Source organism: Glandiceps talaboti, chromosome 1 (genome assembly GCF_964340395.1).
Source record: "Glandiceps talaboti chromosome 1, keGlaTala1.1, whole genome shotgun sequence".
In the NCBI taxonomy this organism is placed as follows: Eukaryota; Metazoa; Hemichordata; class Enteropneusta; family Spengelidae; genus Glandiceps; species Glandiceps talaboti.
The window spans coordinates 6,841,031-6,858,923 of record NC_135549.1 but is presented as its reverse complement, the minus strand read 5'-3'; the positions used below and the strand labels follow the sequence as shown (position 1 = coordinate 6,858,923).

The 17,893-nt window shown below is 33.7% G+C and overlaps 1 protein-coding gene across 3 annotated transcripts in view; it reads right to left on the bottom strand.

The window, feature by feature from the left end:
- Window positions 1–17,893, bottom strand: part of LOC144442152 (dynein axonemal heavy chain 3-like) — a 97,047-nt gene that overhangs the window by 44,120 nt on the left and 35,034 nt on the right. For 2 of the 3 annotated variants that reach the window (XM_078131428.1, XM_078131436.1), the window contains exons 25-43: window positions 17,669–17,867; window positions 17,235–17,343; window positions 16,678–16,797; window positions 16,058–16,228; window positions 15,545–15,682; window positions 14,852–14,995; window positions 14,135–14,299; window positions 13,153–13,287; window positions 12,581–12,799; window positions 12,169–12,269; window positions 11,410–11,524; window positions 10,368–10,501; window positions 7,671–7,685; window positions 6,265–6,435; window positions 5,751–5,958; window positions 2,035–2,273; window positions 1,484–1,633; window positions 785–1,004; window positions 82–345 (exon numbers count right to left, since the gene is read on the bottom strand). In XM_078131428.1, coding sequence (XP_077987554.1) covers window positions 82–345; window positions 785–1,004; window positions 1,484–1,633; window positions 2,035–2,273; window positions 5,751–5,958; window positions 6,265–6,435; window positions 7,671–7,685; window positions 10,368–10,501; window positions 11,410–11,524; window positions 12,169–12,269; window positions 12,581–12,799; window positions 13,153–13,287; window positions 14,135–14,299; window positions 14,852–14,995; window positions 15,545–15,682; window positions 16,058–16,228; window positions 16,678–16,797; window positions 17,235–17,343; window positions 17,669–17,867 — 3,017 coding nt within the window. Of the gene's footprint in view, window positions 1–81; window positions 346–784; window positions 1,005–1,483; window positions 1,634–2,034; window positions 2,274–3,922; window positions 3,947–4,755; window positions 4,822–5,750; window positions 5,959–6,264; window positions 6,436–7,670; window positions 7,686–10,367; window positions 10,502–11,409; window positions 11,525–12,168; window positions 12,270–12,580; window positions 12,800–13,152; window positions 13,288–14,134; window positions 14,300–14,851; window positions 14,996–15,544; window positions 15,683–16,057; window positions 16,229–16,677; window positions 16,798–17,234; window positions 17,344–17,668; window positions 17,868–17,893 lie in introns of all 3 variants that reach the window. The other variant, XM_078131422.1, reaches the window with a different exon arrangement.

Below are 17,893 nucleotides of genomic sequence, written 5' to 3'. Positions count from 1 at the left end.
TACCAACACATGTAAACACCTACACATGTAAACTTTATGTTCATATCATTATAAGTGTAACCAGAAGAATATGAAGCTCACCTTGATAAGTTTAAAGAATTCATGTCTGTCGGTTTCGTCCACCAATCTGTCATAGAAGACTCGGTAGACTTCATGTACCCACAGACGTATCAACTTATGGGATCCCTCAGCACCAGCTGAGACACATTTTGGATGAACCAGTATCATTCCCTGGATAACGCGGGCAAAGTCTCTTAGGTTGAACAGATAGTGAGACTTGGCTGGTGTTGGTAAGAAATTACTCACTGCCAGGGTATACACCTCTGTTGTGGCATAAATGATTATCTGAAAAGTAAAAAAACAAACACACTCAGGTCTCTTGTTGGAGAGCACTCAATGAAAATATTTACTACAAAAGTATGTTAATCAGAATTTTAACTTGAAAATGAATTAAACACAATAGATATATGAATGAGGGAAAAAGTCGTAACAGTAAACACAGACATATTGAACCCATTGTTGTGCAAGATTTGAACCAACACTGTGACCCAGTCAGATGTATGAATGGGGACCATGTAGGACAAATAAATGCAATGTGAATGATTTAATTATGTGTGCTTATATAGAGGTTGTATAAGGGATTGTGTTCTCGCAAGGTAGTTGAAAAGTACAAGCAAAAGTCATTATGCTATCACAGCTCTGTGCCAGATTGAACAGCACTTATAGTAGAGCATAGTGTGGTAAAGTGCTATGTAAGAATGAACATTATTAAGGTACTTCTCACCCTAGAGAATCTCTTCAGACTAGTTTCGAATCCTTTATTGAAATGCCATTCCATAATGGGTGCAAAGATAGTCTTCATCGTTTCTTCATCAAAGGAATCTATAGCTATGATATTAAAATGTCGTATAAATCTAGGGGTTACAGGACTACGACCACCACCAGGGGGACCCATGGCAGAAACTATACTGATATCAACCAACTCCAGAATACTGGTATCTTTCCTGTAAGATAAAATAAGTTACAACAAATGCATTTAATTTCGTACTTGGACAATGTTTTCGTTTGAATATATTCTCTCACAGAGTTATATTTATAAATAAGTTTGCAACTGTATATATCATAATTTACATTTTGAGTACAGAATTATTATTATTATTATTATTATTAGACTTTATTTAAATTAAAACTTTTGAGCCAAAGGCTGTTTTCATACAGTGTCGTAAACAGGAAATGTATACGTAAATATACATAGAAATGAATTCCAAACATACAAGCCATGAATTTAAGCAAATGTACCGGTATATAAAATGGGAAAAACAATAATTACTACAGAATGCATCTCTGTTGAAATATTTATTATATGGATGTGTATATGATAATAATAATGTGTGCATGTGTGTGCGCATGTGTATGTGTGCAAGTGCATGCATGCATGCATGCATGTGTGTGTGTATGCCTGAGAAACTGTTAGCAAACCTACCTATCAAACCAAAATCCATGGTCTATCCACTGTCTCAGCAACTCAATAGGTGGTTGTGCACCATACTTCTCTCTCAAAGGCATGTTTAAATCATCTACAAAACAGATGAGTTTCTTCCCAACAGGAGGTCCATACATGCCTTTCCTCCGTCTGTATAAGTATCACACAATAAGACACATACATCTTTAGTACCATGCTATATCTGGTATATCTTATCTCTATATGATTCATGTGCACAATACGAAGTCAGAGTTTCAATTACTTGCTTCGAGAGGTACTTCAACGGTCTTTAGAAAATAACTAACAGTATCATAAGCAAATTACCCTGATGCTCTGTTCTGAAAAAAATCTCCAAACTAAAGGGCTATAACTTGAATTTAGTTTATAATAAATTTTAATTTAAACTTCTGAAGAATTTCACTTTCATTATCAGAATAATTATGTGCAAACAAACTTGGTCAAGAGACTTCCAAGGACTTGTCTTGGTCTAGATAAGGGAGCTTCTTAAGATAGTAACATTGAGATATGTCTTGGGACTGAAACAAACATACCTGTCTAGTTTTGAGAAGATGATGTCTTGTGTCTGGTTGGCAGACGTCTGAGCTGAGAAGTTGATGTTGTTTGGTATGTAGTTGCCTTTAGCCAGTTCAAGGAGGAAACTATTGGTAATTGCTGATTTGCCGGTACCAGTGGGACCAACAAATAGTAAGGGTTTGTGTTGAAGAACCAGCTTCTTCAGGAAATACAGTTGTCTCTCTGTGTCAACTGTTTTGATGATAAGTTCATTCACCTAGGTGTACAGAAAACAACGAGGACTGGTGTTAGATGGGTGACAGATTTGGCATCATGGATTGATGTCAGTATTTCAAAGCATTTCTTCAGCTTAGTAATTGACCACAATGGTGTTGGTTAATTATGAGTGTAAATGTATCTTGGGAGATATCTGTGTGATCAAATAGGAATCAGTAGATTGTGTATCAATTATTGATCAACAAGAGACAACGTATGGGGGACAGTAGACAAGTACAATGGGTTTGGGGTAGACGAGTACATGGGGGGTGTGTGTTGGGAAAACAGGAGGTGAACAGTACAATGAGGAGGGTATATGTTGGGAATAGTAGACAGTACAATTTGAAGGAAAAGAAGCTTGGGTGAAACCTGAGACAAAGAGTTACAGTGGAAAGAATTGAACTACTACAGAACAAGTGGAAGAGTTGATACAGAGAGGGAATTTATGTATGGAATGGTAGTTGGTATATAGCTATTATGAATGAGACAAAACATATACATGTATATGACAACAATTGAAGACACTGATTGAACACAGCACAGGATTTTATCATTTTATAGTTACAATTCAAAATGTAATAAGGGTATATTCTGCTGTATCATAATCTAATAATATTCAAGTTTTTTCTAGTATTCCAATACAATATATACATTTAAGTTTCACTGGATAAGATTCATTTGCTTTCCCTATTTGCTAAGCTTTGCAATGATCTGGTGGGTGGGGGGTGGGGGGGGGTCATTGTATCTGTTTAATTTGTTGAGGGAGCGGGCTTATTTTGAGTCTCAGGGGGTTATTTTTTTTAAGTTGAATGCAAAACAATATCTTGCTGGCCCACCCTCAGCCATAAAAACTCAAAAGCTGCCTTACAAACATTTCAATCACTACTTAGACCCTTTGAAGTTTGTTCATTCACAAGTCTGGTTTATATGGGTTTAAACTCAATAAATAAAACACCATTATGGTAATTGAATTTCTAAAGAAAAATATCACATCTCAAAATGTGCTAAATTTGGATGAAAATTTACAAAAACCTGTGAAATGTTACACCTTTATTAAATTCAGTTACAGACAATATGATCAAGAATTATGTGGAACTAAAATGTATCAGATACAACAAAAATCTGTTTACTGATGTTGGTTGAACTTTACAATGACAATGGGTTCTTACATACAATCATTAGGATTGTTAACCTTTGACCTTTAATCAAAATGCAATGATTGTTTGTCTGTAAAATATACTTTCTAAGTTGTTCTACACATGATAGATTCTATCAATAATAGATTGATCTTGAGAAAACAAACTTCTGTCAGAATTTTGCAGATGCTCACAATGTTATTGTGTTAGCCATGAGAAAGCAATGCATGTCAGAAAAGCACACATGAGAGTTTAACTTGTCCACCCCTATTAGCGAAATCAGTAGAGTGATCCTTCATTCAAACTGATGGGAGCTTTCCAAATTGACAAGGATGAGAGGGGTGGAGAGATTAACTTTTGTTAGATGTAGTTCAGATTAGTGGTTTATCACAGCAAGTGATGTGATATGGTATAATTGTGTCCATGACTCAAACATGATTATGAATTTCAAGATGACAAGCACTCAGAGATGACCAAGACTCAGTCAGCAAGTGTAAAATTATCTTACCGGCACCATAGCTCTGATATTCCTATGTTTCTGTCATGCGAAACCAGCAGCAAGAAGTATGAGGTTAAGTCAAAGCATGCCGCATGCAATCAATCAATCAATTACAAAGCATGTGCAGATCAGTCAGAGGTGTCAGTCAGGGTTAAAAAGAAGAGCAAAACATGCAAAAAAGAGGAACTGTCAGAAATGGGCAAGTTGTGAGTTTATAGTAGGTAATAATCTCTATAATGCACACTTGTTAATAAATAACTAGAAATCATATAATCTAGGAGTTTGGATGTACATGGACAAGGACTACATAAAATAAATTGAATGTACACCAAATTCACACTTTTAGACTGTGTCTATTACCATGGGTTGGTCTTCTTCCTCGGATCCCTCCTAAAATAAGTATTACAACTTTGACTAGTCAGAAGTGAATTAGACTGGGACATCTAGAATTTAAACTACTGGTACTCTATAATCACATACTGGTAAACACACACATCCACACACACACACACACACACACACACACACACACACACACACACACACACACACACACACACACACACACATATATAATGAATGAATGTCACACAAACGAAAAGAACAGTATCACTCCATAAACTGAACATCATTCAAATTATCAACACAACATTTAACCTGTAACAGAAAAGAACAATATCACAACATAAACTGAACATTATTCAAATCATCAATAAAACATTGAACCTGACCACAACAAGACACCTATAACCTGTAACGTAAAATACACAACACTTCAAAATTTGAAAAATGTCAAGTCACACATTGATATATTGAGATTGTTGAAATGACATGTAAATTCATATCACCTTAGTATCATCATCATAATGATCTTGTGGCCTTGAAGAGCGTTCTTTTAACATTTGGGCTATCAACTGATAGCAATTGCAGCAAAGTACAAGAAAATAAAAAATAACAAAGCAAAACAAGCCCCAGTTATTTGACTTGTCCATTTACAACTTATGACTCAAAGTAGCCAATGAGAAACACAGTAAATATCAGTTGAGCAGTCATGAAGTTGGCCTTGTACTTTTTGATCAACAATTTTTCCAATCAAAGAATTAAATTTAAAAAGTAAAATATTTAATCATGGTTTTCAGTACATAAAAGTCTCAAAATGATATAGATATATATATATATTATTATATATATAAAGGTTATTTTTCACTTTCTATAGGACCCCCTTGGATAAAGTAACCACAAACCATGCAGTAGCACACAGTAAACACATCTATGGTAACATATAATTTGTAATGAGTATAGAGAATATTAAAGCAAATTTGAGAAAATCTAAACTGCACACACACATAGAGGGACCAGACTAGTATCAGACTAGACTAGAGTCTAGAAGTGAAGAATAACAGATGAGGAAACAGTCACTGCAATCAACATGAATGCAAATTACAAAAACACTGTACATTTTACATCTCACGCGATGATATATTACAAATACTGGGCAAACCATGCATTATAGGAAAAAAAAACCCACATTTTTGTTAAAATGTAAATAGTACACGAACAATGATATATTTTATTTCTCAGAAATTATATCACTTTTATCAATAAGAAGGAATTCTGTCGGTAGCTTTGTGTATGTATGATCTTATTGGGAGTAGAATAATAAGACATGGCCTTTGTACATAAAATTATTGACTTCCAAAAAATGTCTTTTCTATCAGCTTACTTTTATGCTGTGTACTTCAAAAACAACAATCTGGGTATCTCCAACACCTAGCTCCATGTAATAGCTACAGCAAATAGAAGTTACTTAGTATGATCAATTATCCCTCTATGATATACTAACCTTGGCTTTTTCGCCTATGCTGACAGGCTCAATGAGATTCTCCCATCGATGCCATGAGCCATACATCCTACGGATGTACACATACTCAAAGATAGTTCCTTTCTTTGGTATCAGCAAACTTCTTGGAAATTTCAATTCTTTTGGTCTTGGAAATTTAGCGGTAGGCCCAGTTTCAGAATCACATATTTGTCGGAAGAAGTCATTGAATCTGATAACAAGAGAAAACAGGAAGAGATTTTTAATAGCACTTTTGTGATTGAAATGCCCTCTCAAATAAAATTTTGATATTCATTCAGGTTTCCTCTTGAAACAAGTCAATTTTAAGGAGTACAGGAGAAATTATAGCTTTCTACAACTGTACTAAATTTATTAAATTTATGTGTTCCCTGCAGTTTTGATATCATTATACATTATATATATGTATGGGGCTACACAAAAAAACAAGAGTACAATCATACGACTTGGTTGGGGGCGCTATTCATGGTGATGAAAGCATGACTAAGCAATAGCTTACTTTTCTTTGGACTGTGTATCGATATTACCACCAGCAGACCAGACCAAGGAGAACAAGAACTGACAAACTAACATCGCAGTCCTTTCTTCTTCTAATTTCTGATCTGAAATTGTTGTTGATGTGGCGGCTTCTTCTTCCAACTCACTGTCCCAGTCATCGTCATCAGCATTTCTACACACGGTAGAAAAGTAAATTCACAATAAATTAGAGAGTGAAATGTTGGAAATGTCTGTCCCTCGAGTTCAGAACTCTGGAGACACCCATCATTCAAATAAGTCATCTCAAATTATTCAAACTTTACAATTTCACAAGTTCAATTTCTCTAAACAGAATTCTTCAAGGTCAAAAATCATCTTGTATGTCTAGGAGATATTTGATTGGAATAGGGTGGTACAAGGTTTACATTTGTTGGTTGCAATGACTGGAACATGTTAGAAGGCAGGGTGGGTTTCAAACAATCCACACTATCACTGCAAAACAGTAAGTATTGTGTGCATATTACAATTGTAAATGTCATTATGTCATCAACTTTGTTAAATATTAAATCAGTTATTTCTGTTGACAAGTCACAAAAATAGTCAATATATTGGATGCACCTCAAGTATGAAATGTAAAAGAGACTGATAAATTCTCTTTTAGAAAAACTAAGGAGGATGACCCATTAAATATGAAGAAAACATTTGAGATTGTGTGTCATTTTTTCTCTCTTTAAACTGAACAATTTGGACAAACTATCTGTTTCATTTATCCTAGATAGTTGCATGGCAACAACACTATATTTACTTAGGAATGTTCATATTTCATTTTTTTTAGGAATCAGAGTTATCAACCTCCCATTAATATTCTTTTTCAATACACAAAATGGTCTAAACATCATCATGGTTCATAATTGACAATTTCATTAGATTTTTTAGACAGGTAAATTCCTCATAAAATATATTTCTAGGGTGCATCCTTGTTTGAGCATAAAGAAAGTTAAACTGATCAAGGTGTAAAAAGTTGTGAGTTATAATCTGTAGTTGTCTATTGGGAATAAAGAAAACCTTCAAGCAAAGAAATATCACACCACAAACTGCAATTCCATGATGTATACTGTGTAGTCCCATAGATCACTGATCTGTTCAGTGTCGCCAGTGATGTGACTTACCATGTGCATGTTGACAGGTGATAAAACAATATAAAACAAATATATGAACAAATACAGCATCATTAGCACATTGAGCATATCAAACTGAACATGTCTTCAGAAAGCTAGGCATAGTGTAAACATGGAAGTATTATCGGTGATACTTCCATGGTGTAAAAAAAATCTCAGTCCTCTTGTTTTTTGTAAACTGTTGTACATTGATATACTCCTGTATGGGACTTAATTATTTAAGTAGCACTTTGTCTATATTTGCACCTACCGGAACTTGATTGTGCTGTTGAGTTAGATGACAGACACGCCATGAATGCAACACAGAGGGAATCAATTCATGCCACAGAAAACAACACCATGTAGTAGAAGACAGAAGATTAGGTAGTTGCCATTTGATCCATGCAGGTCACCACCAAGGTCAGGAGTCAAAGGTCAAAACACAACAAATAGTGCAAGTGTATATATAGCAGCAGTAAAAACAAACACAAAAACACAGAAAAAAAAGAATGTGCTACCAGAAGGTTGAAAGCAAGCAAAACAACACATGATAATTAGCAATGATAACAGTATTGTGATTTAATACTAAATGTTTTATTTTGTGATCTCACTATTCATTTATGATCATATATAGCTTTTATTATAATAGACTACTTTACCTGTAAATCTACACTTATCTTTACCATTGACAGTACTGATTCTTTTAGTGGAACTACTTTTACATTCTACACATAGAATTATGTAATTTACAATTTTATGAAACTACAGTGAAATATTCAAATTTTAACATAAATTTCACTACTTTTGAACAATTTATCTTTTCTAATTTAAACTCACTGACTACCACAGACACCCTATGTCCCAAGATATTTCACATAACTTTTATGACCTTCAGTCATATTTTGAGTTGATATATTTGGAAATTAATCATTTTAATCTGAAGACATCGCAGTCTATACAGAATATACAAAACTATGAATTTCATATTAGGTCATTCACCTATATGTATCAATTGTTAGAAGAATGAATCATGACTAATTTGCCATTAAAAAAATAAGTCAAAGAATATTTTACTTCATTTTATTGCATTACAGTATACCGGTATACATCACAGCTCATGCTTTGGTAGTCAATAGGCTAATCACAAGACAGCTATAACTAGTCTACTTGTACACTAGTTGGATGACAAACAAATCTAGAGTTGACATCTTTCTATGTTAATGTAACCTTCAGCTGATTTATTTTACAATTGTAGAATTTATATAATGCACTTAATAATCAAATTTATGAGTTGTAAATGATTACCCCTTTTACTTTTATATTTATCGGGCTATTGGTAATTTTATATATTGATTCATTGTAAGCTATGCATTTTGAAATGACAATATAGCTACATAAGCAATTGTGATAAACAGATTCTATGATTAATACCTTTTCTACTTGTTACGTTCATCAGACTATTTGTAGACTATGCTAGTTGTTTATCTACATCTTGTAGGCTAAGCGTCTGAAGTGTTAGTTGTCGTATTAGTGATTGCAGTAAACATAGCCTATGACTTTGTCTATTTAGTACTTCTACTTGTTACATTCACCATGCTATTGCTAATATCTCTATATGCTATTAGCTGTGTATCTACATCTTGTAGGCTAAGCATCTGAAGTGTTAGTTGCCGTATTAGTAATTACAGTAAACATAGCCTATGACTTTGTCTATTTAGTACTTCTACTTGTTACATTACCCATGCTATTGCTATTGCTAATGTATCAATTCCCTTTTCAGCTATGCATTTTGCTGTGTCTTGAAGCCACATTGGTGATTGCAGTTAAAACAGATTCTATGACTTGTAAATTATTACCCTTTCTACTTTTTACATTAATCAGCCTGAGACTATCGGTAATTTATCTATACATTATCAGCTATGCATTTTGAAGTGTTAGTCATGTACATTAGGCGTAAAAAAAAAATTGTATGGTTCCGATTACATTCACTTTTAAAATAGGTGGGATAGGTAGACTTTTTATTTTATTTTATTATATATTTTTTTTCATGTGTGAGTGTCTAGTTCAGGTTTTCCATTGTTTTCCAAATGGTCTCTGTGTTGTTTATTTCTTCCTATCAGATGTACATTTTATTATTATTTTTCTCGAATACATAAAAAAAGTTTAGGGTTGGCAGTGAAAAACTAGGTGGGGGGTCGCGTAACCGGAACAAAACAATTTTTTTTATTTGGCCTTAATGCAGTAAATAACTAAATTTTTAGCTTGTCTACATTTTTAGGCTATTGGTAATTTATCTATACATTATCAGCTATGCATTTTGAAGTATTAGTAGCCACGTTAATGATTGCAGTATGCAGTTCACAACTAAATTTTTAGCTTGTCTACATTTTTCCGGCTCAGGATGATATATCTAGTATATCTTATCAGCATGCATTGTGTTTTAGTGATTGCAGTATGTAGTCTACAGTTACAATTTTTAGTCTCTACATCTATGAGACTATGGGTTATTTATCTACTTATGTCAGCTATGTATTTGATGTGTCAGTTAAGCTACATTACTAGTGATTGCAGTATAACTACAATTTTAACATGTCTACATTTATAAGACTATGGATGATTTATCTATATCCTATCAGCTATATATTTGATGTGTCAGTTAAGCTACATTACTAGTGATTGCAGTATAACTACAATTTTAACATGTCTACATTTATAAGACTATGGATGATTTATCTATATCCTATCAGCTATATATTTGATGTGTCAGTTAAAGCTACATTACTGGTGATTGCAGTCTACAATTACAATTTTTAGATTCTACATCTATGAAACTATCAGTTATTTATCTACATTGGTGACTGCAGTATGTAGTGTATGGCATGTTTACATTTACGAGGCTATGGGTGATTATATAGTCATGCATGTTGACGTGTTAGTAGCCACACTATGGATCATAAAGTAATCTTACCGTATCTCATCCATCATTGTACCATACAAGACTAACATATTTTTAGTCATATGCATCTTGGATACCTTCACATATTGCTTACAATTTCTAGACACAAATTCCAGACACGGTTCCAACAACCAGTCAAAAAGTAACTGTAAAAATAATTGTGTTCATATTCTTAGCATAACAGTAATTATACTAAACAGTATACATTGAGTACAGTGTGGGGAAAGTGATACACATAAATACTAACAGTATTATTATATTATATTATGAGCACACAGTATACAAGAATCATAATTATATTCAGCTTCCATTTCAGTGAAATCTATGTAGTTCATGACATGTAATTCACGAGAGGTTTAGATGCGTGTATTTACATGTGCTCCATTTGCAGCGTCATAGTCATGTGATTTGAAGGCAATGCATGTATTCTGTAGCAAACATTGCTACATCAAGATGGTGGTCTACACGTAACTGTAAATACATGTCAAGTTTTTGTCAGTTTCTTCCGTTAAATGTTATAATTTTGAAATCAAAGTTCAGTTATTGTGAACTAATTTTTGGTGTTTTTCTTTTGAGTACTGGCAGGAAAACCGTCTAAAATACCGACAAGTTTGGAAAACAAAGTCATGTCTTTAGCCTTCTGGACAGAAGATGGCAATGCACACATGCATATGCCACTGTCTTTCACCTTCTGGACAGAAGATGCCAATACACACATGCATATTCCACTGTCTCTCACACAACTCTGTATGTATCATTATGTGTAAACATGCACGATAATGCTCCTGTGCACATTATGCATTCTAACGTATATCTAAACCTCTCTAATAAAAAAACTTTGAATTGCTTGTATGTTATAACCTTTGTAAGTCATGTGGTCTACCAAGATGATGAACATTTTTGGTTACATGTAAGTCTGTGTTCATAATTTCATCAAAATAATAACAGTATTTGCACATTCATCTGTTCAATTGGTACAAAGGGTAAAAACACACTTAGTATGTGACACATACAAAATCTACCAGTTGTGACTGAAATACATGGATTATCTTACTTGAATGGTGTCCTTTTGATTCTTGGTAATGAAATCTGGTAGTTCATGTTCTATCCAGGTTTCTACCAGTGGTTTGGTTCCAAGTTGTACTGGTTCCATGTAGATCATCCCACATCTGTTGGTAAGAAATTATGCATTCTGCTTTATCAGGTAACAGTATTAATTTGAGTAAAAATACCAACTACTATCAATATTTACAGGGTGAAGCATTTCATTTTCAATATAGTGTTTGTAATATTTCTGGAATTACCATTGTGTTTTTAATATCTATATTACATTTATTACACATGAAATAGCATATATATGCGAGTACTATTCTCTGACCGTATAATAATTTAATATATATCATCTTAGGAGATGACAAGGAGGTTAATACTGTATGATTTAAATGTGTAGAATTGTGTCTAGTTGAATATCTATATCATCACAAATATACTTGCCAATGGATATTACGTATCATTCCAGTATACATTAACATCTAATGAATAATACATGAGATCATTATGACAATGATATCATCATCATGGTAAGTATATATCAAAATTATGTAATAAAGGAGGTCTTATAGTTGTTGGTACAACAGGGCATCCTTAGTCTCACTGGACATAACATGGTGTATGTCTGACTATACATGCATGAAGCCAATTAACTATAAGTGCAGTAAAGTATGGTGCTTCATGCGCATCTTGATAGAAATGGATCTCAAACATTATAAGGCCTTGGTTTACAATATTTGCATAAGAACTATACAACACCTACCTGCTAACAGTTGCAGGAGAAGCCTGTTCTAAGTCTGCAGGTTCAAATATCATATTCTGCTTGCTATTCATCTGTATAATTTCACCACTCATTAAGCAAAGCTGTGCAAATCAACAGAGTAATACAATCAGTTTTCCTTGCATGTTAGACTGGAATGTGTACATGTTCAGTTGTACAATATCTCATTGTAGGAATACATGAACTGACTACAAAATATCCACATTATATTTGGTTAAGAAAGTATAACTAAGAATCATGACTATTTTGGACAAGCATACAATTTGAGTACTTTCTTCCACATTCACACAATGTTATGAAAACAATGTAAAGAAAACATGAGATTGGTGTTTTGAGGGCTGATAATAAAATTTTGGATAAAAACATTGTACTTATTGTTCTAAGAGTATAGTACCTTCTTGTTGTCATCTAACACAGTGTTCATATTTTCAATCCAGACAGCATCGACAGGGCCATCAAAGATAATCCATTTTCTGTCCTCTGTAGTACTTGATGCGTGTTCACGGAACGTGTTAGCAAGCACACCGTCTGACCATTCATGGGAAACAGGATCAAAGCGTCCATATAACTGACCCATGGTCACTGCTTTGGGGTTTATAATTTGGTACTCAACCTGAAATGTCACAAATCAGTACAATGAATGCAAACATTCACATTACTGAATAAAAATCCACAGACAAACTTATGGACTCTCGTGATATTATAACAGCCAATGCTATATTCTGAAATTGTTGTACTATATATGTGTTTCCAGATATGCCTGAATACCTTTGAATGAAGACATATACTGTATCAAAGGTATCTATCTTCACTCAACAAATATTTCGTATTGTTAGTCCATACATTTATAGGAATTCATGCATGCATGCATGCACGCACTTAGCAGTTTAATCTTGGCCAGTATCATTTCTGTGTTCCACTATATAACCACATAGCAGAATACTGCCACTTCTGTGTTCCACTTACCACATATTCATCCATTAGGTTTTTCTTGTTGAGATCACCTAATGCAGCAGCTAGTGCTTTGAAAGCAGAGGTCTTTCCTCCTATGGTATCTCCAACTATCATCAACCCATGACGAACCAGTATCATCTCATAGATCTAAAATGTGACATACAAGCAGTTTTATGGTAATTACTTTGGATTCACCCTAGTCACCTAGTTCTTTTCCAATCAAGAATCTACTCTGCTTTCCAGAGTTATTTTGTGCTGTACATGCTGTTTTGTTGTGCTATAGTATTGTGCTGCATTGTTATCGTAAAAGTGTTGTGTAGGATGTGGAATACTACATATCATGTTGTATTATATTCTGGAAGGCTATGTAAAATCCATTGTACCATGTGCAAGCCAAGTTATAGTCTTTAAACAGAAAATATGGATTATATGCCCTGGTTGTTCTATGTCACAACAACCTGTGTACAAATGTATATGTCACTGATTCTATGATGCTCGAAATGAGTCAAAACATTTCAAATCTTTATTTTTCCCAGTTCTTCATACTAGTAAATTATGCTGATTCCCCAATGTTTTTCTTCCTGCTGCTGGAAAATACTCATGACCTAAGGGTTTGTGACTACTTCTTGTCAAGCAACTTGTAGTAACAAGGCCCCTTAGGTCAGTTGTACTTTCCATGGCTGAATGAAGAAAAATATTGGGGAACTAAAAGTTCCTTGCCACATGTCCTCATATTATTTCAAAAGTCTGTCCTTATTTTCGTTATGTGAAGTAAAACAAAATTCACGATAAAGTTGAACAATATAAAATGTCGGTTTATAGTACATGAATCTGTGTTTTCTTATCAACATTGATTTTGACAATCAAAACTGACATACAAAGGGTTTATCTTATCTTTACCATAAATTACATTTTAACCAGTTTGTGAATATTTTAAGACATTTGACCTAAAAACTAACATAAAACAAAACTTTTTAAAATAAGTCTTTAATACCTGGATGATTTTCTCAATAAACCATGGCACAGCCTTTAGTTTCATACTGTTGATATTTTCTATCAACGCTTCTTCCAAAACAGCTCTGTCCGGTTTGGGTAATTCCACTCCAGGGAATAAATCTGATATGATACCCTCAAACAGAGGAATGTCTTGTGATAAGAACTGTAAAAGGCAAAGATTGATGTCTTCCACATTAACTTTATATGATGGCTAACATACTATACAGTCAAATTCCTACTTCAACCTTTGGCCAAACATCAAGAAAGGCTCCTCTGTCTAGAATAATACTCTAAAATGTTGAGGTTTTCTTCTGGAAAAAGTTGTTAAACTTTATCATTTCAACATTGAGCATTTTCAATTCCAATTCAACCATTTATCTATAATTGGATGCACAAATTATTTTCCATATCATTAAGTTTTAGCACCCTTTTTTTAATACTTTCAAAAACTTCTATATTGAATGATAATTTAGAGGTAGAAAAATGTAAGAATAAGAACATGGTTGTTATTTGTGATCAGTGTCATTATTTTGCATACAGGGAGAAAGAATAGACTTTCTTGTGACTAAAATAAATTAATGCTGTTATAAAACTTCAACAAATTTTACACAACTTGCTAAGTATAAGAGACATAGTGAAATAAGACAACATATCTGCTAGTTCTAATCATCATTTCTGGAGTCTATCTTCCATCGAAAAGGTGACATTGTCTTACCTTGGGTAAATTGACATCATTAATGGACCTCAACACCAATTTATCTTCACTGATGTCAGGGTATTTTAATTTCAGATTACCAGCTGCTGTAAGTACCGACTTCACAGCTCTCATACCATAGTCATAGTGATGTTGAGATGACAACTATATCATTGACAAAAATAATCACAACACAAACTTTTGATTACTTTTACAAAGCATTGTTTAACAAATTTATAACAAGATGTCTTTTAAAAAACTTTTAGTATATATCATCCATATTGAACTCATACCATATCACCGAGATTCTGTTTATTGTCACCAAACCATACATTTCTAATCCAATATATCTAAATTTATAGTTTTGACAACATTGGTGATCCACTAAAGTAAAGGGGCTCAGTCCCTTCCAAATATTTGGGTTAGAAATGTTGGTTTCATGACAACATTATATACACTGAACTTATCATTTGATTTCAAGATACATTCTAAAACTTGTCCCATATTTTTAGGGACCGTTGCCTTATTAATCTCTTATTTTGTCTTGACTGATACTAACTGCTATTATAATATAATTGTTAATGTGCAGTAAGTGGAACCCTATCACAAAGTACAGACTGACCGATGCTAGAAGACTTTCATGATGCAATATATCCATTACAAACTTCTTTAAAACTGTAGAGAGTGATTTGATGATTGAGGATGTACACTCACTTGTTCTGAGCAGAGTCGATATGTAGCTACAATTTTAGCAGCTAATGCTCTAGCATTGACAAATCCCATAGAGTAGAGACTGATTTCAGCAATCAGTGCATAGTCAGGTACCATCATAGCCACTGTACGGAACAACACCTGAAAATAATGAGAAAAAAGATCAAATCTGACACTCAATCAAATCTGAAACTTAATCAAATCTGAAACACTGACTTCATTCTTTCTTTACATAAACTTCAAACCTTACTTTGATATAAAAGTTTTCATACTTTGCATTTTCAAGATAATTGTCAGATCACCAATTACATGATCTAACTCGTATTTGCTAATTTCAGTTCATACATTCTAGGAAGAGCACTTCCTTATCTCATCCCTGAATAATTTATTTTTAAATTTAACTTTGAATCATAGAAAGATTTTGTGTTTTCTGTCTTTCAGATGTTTACAATACTGAAAGAACTATCCAACTACTAACATTTCTAATAGCATTCATGCATCATAAAAAACACATACTTTCAAATTGTCTGGAAGTTCAGCTCTCCCTGCATAGCCTGGATTCATGGTAATAAATATCGTACACGAGGGATCTAACGATATCTCTGTCCCTTCAAATACAAATGTTTCAACCTGCTCTGCTATTGCTCTTTGTATGCTCTGAATTTGTTGGGCTACCACAGACAACACCTAGAACAGGAACACATACATTGTTGTGTAAGTTGCCAGAGAAAAATTATCCAACATACATGCCATGACTTCATTCAGAAACATTTACATAATTTGAAAATATATACTCTTGTCTCACCCTTGTAAGAAGTGTACAATGTGGTGAAAGTGGAAGAAATGTAGCTGTCTGTACAATTCACTGTCAATTTCTGAGGGGAGAATAAGAATTCTTAGGTTTAAGATGGGATTTCCATAGTTATGTTGCCTCCATCTTTGTCAGTGATATTACTTATCATTACAGGGACTGTCCCAGGGACTGTATAACCTATAAATTTGCTCTGTTATGGGTTTTTATAACGAAAGAAAATGTGATGGTCTGTATATTAATGTCAATAATTTATTATACAACATGTAACATATACACCATCACACAATTTTTCAACAACTGTGATTGAAATCTATTTTCTTACCTCAAGTTCAATTCTGTTGAACTCATCAAAGCAAGCCCAGGCTCCAGATTGTGCCAACCCTTTAAAGAATTTACCCATGGCTTTGTAATCTAAACCATCTGAGCAGTTGAATACAACACACTATAAAAGAACAACACAGACAGAAATATATCATATCACTGGAATGGGTCAGTAACTTCTTACAAAACATTGTGCCACTAAAATCATTTATTTTTTAAATAACTTGCACTGAATATACTTTCCATCAACAGTTTAATAAAAGCTGAAGAAAACTACTTGACTTTGTGTTGACTTGTCTTGACTACTCTAGTTTTATATCCATTATGACCCATTTTACTCAAAACATATATGACTTTGAACTGATATATGATCTTGAACTGATATACGACCTTGAACTGATATATGACTTTGAACTGATATATGACTTTGAACTGATATATGACTTTGAACTGATATGCGACTTTCAGACAAGGTGTTGGCCTTTTCTATGTCTTTTGAAGTTACGTTTAGAGAACTGCTAGTGGTATGAAATAACAATTTCCTTAGTAATCACTAACCTGTTTAGCCATGGCTTTGGCTAAATCTTTGCATGTTTCTGTTTTTCCAGTTCCAGCAGGCCCTTCAGGGGCACCTCCAAGGTTCAAAAGTAGGGCCCCCATCAATGTTCTACAGAGGTATAAAGCATTTTGAGGTGAATATTAGTTTCCTGCGTGATCATGCCAAAGTTTTATTAATCTTTTCACCAGAGTGTATGGTATGTCTTTTGTGGTAATACATTTATTCAAACTCATCTGTTTCAGTTTCCATCTCTCAATGTTTCTATGTTTTATTCTTTATCTCAACAATTACAGAGTTGTCAGTACATTCAAAATACCCTGGTATTACAGTTCTTGTTGAATGTAAGTTCAATGTGTAATTGTGGTAGACTGCAATGGTATGGAAGAGTAACTATCAACTGACCAATGATGTACATTGTTAGTGCCTGACTCACCTGTAACATCGATCTGTGAGTGGGGTGATCACAAGTCGACTGGTATTGCCTAGATACTCATACCCATAGGGTACTGTAGTGGTTATCATTCTTACAATCACTTTGCTGTTTTCCCAGTAGTATCGTAGTTGACTGATCCATTGAAAACTAGCAGGATCTGACACTTTCAACTGTTCCAGTCGGAATACAACATCTCGGGCTACCAAATAAAAAGTAAGAGGTACA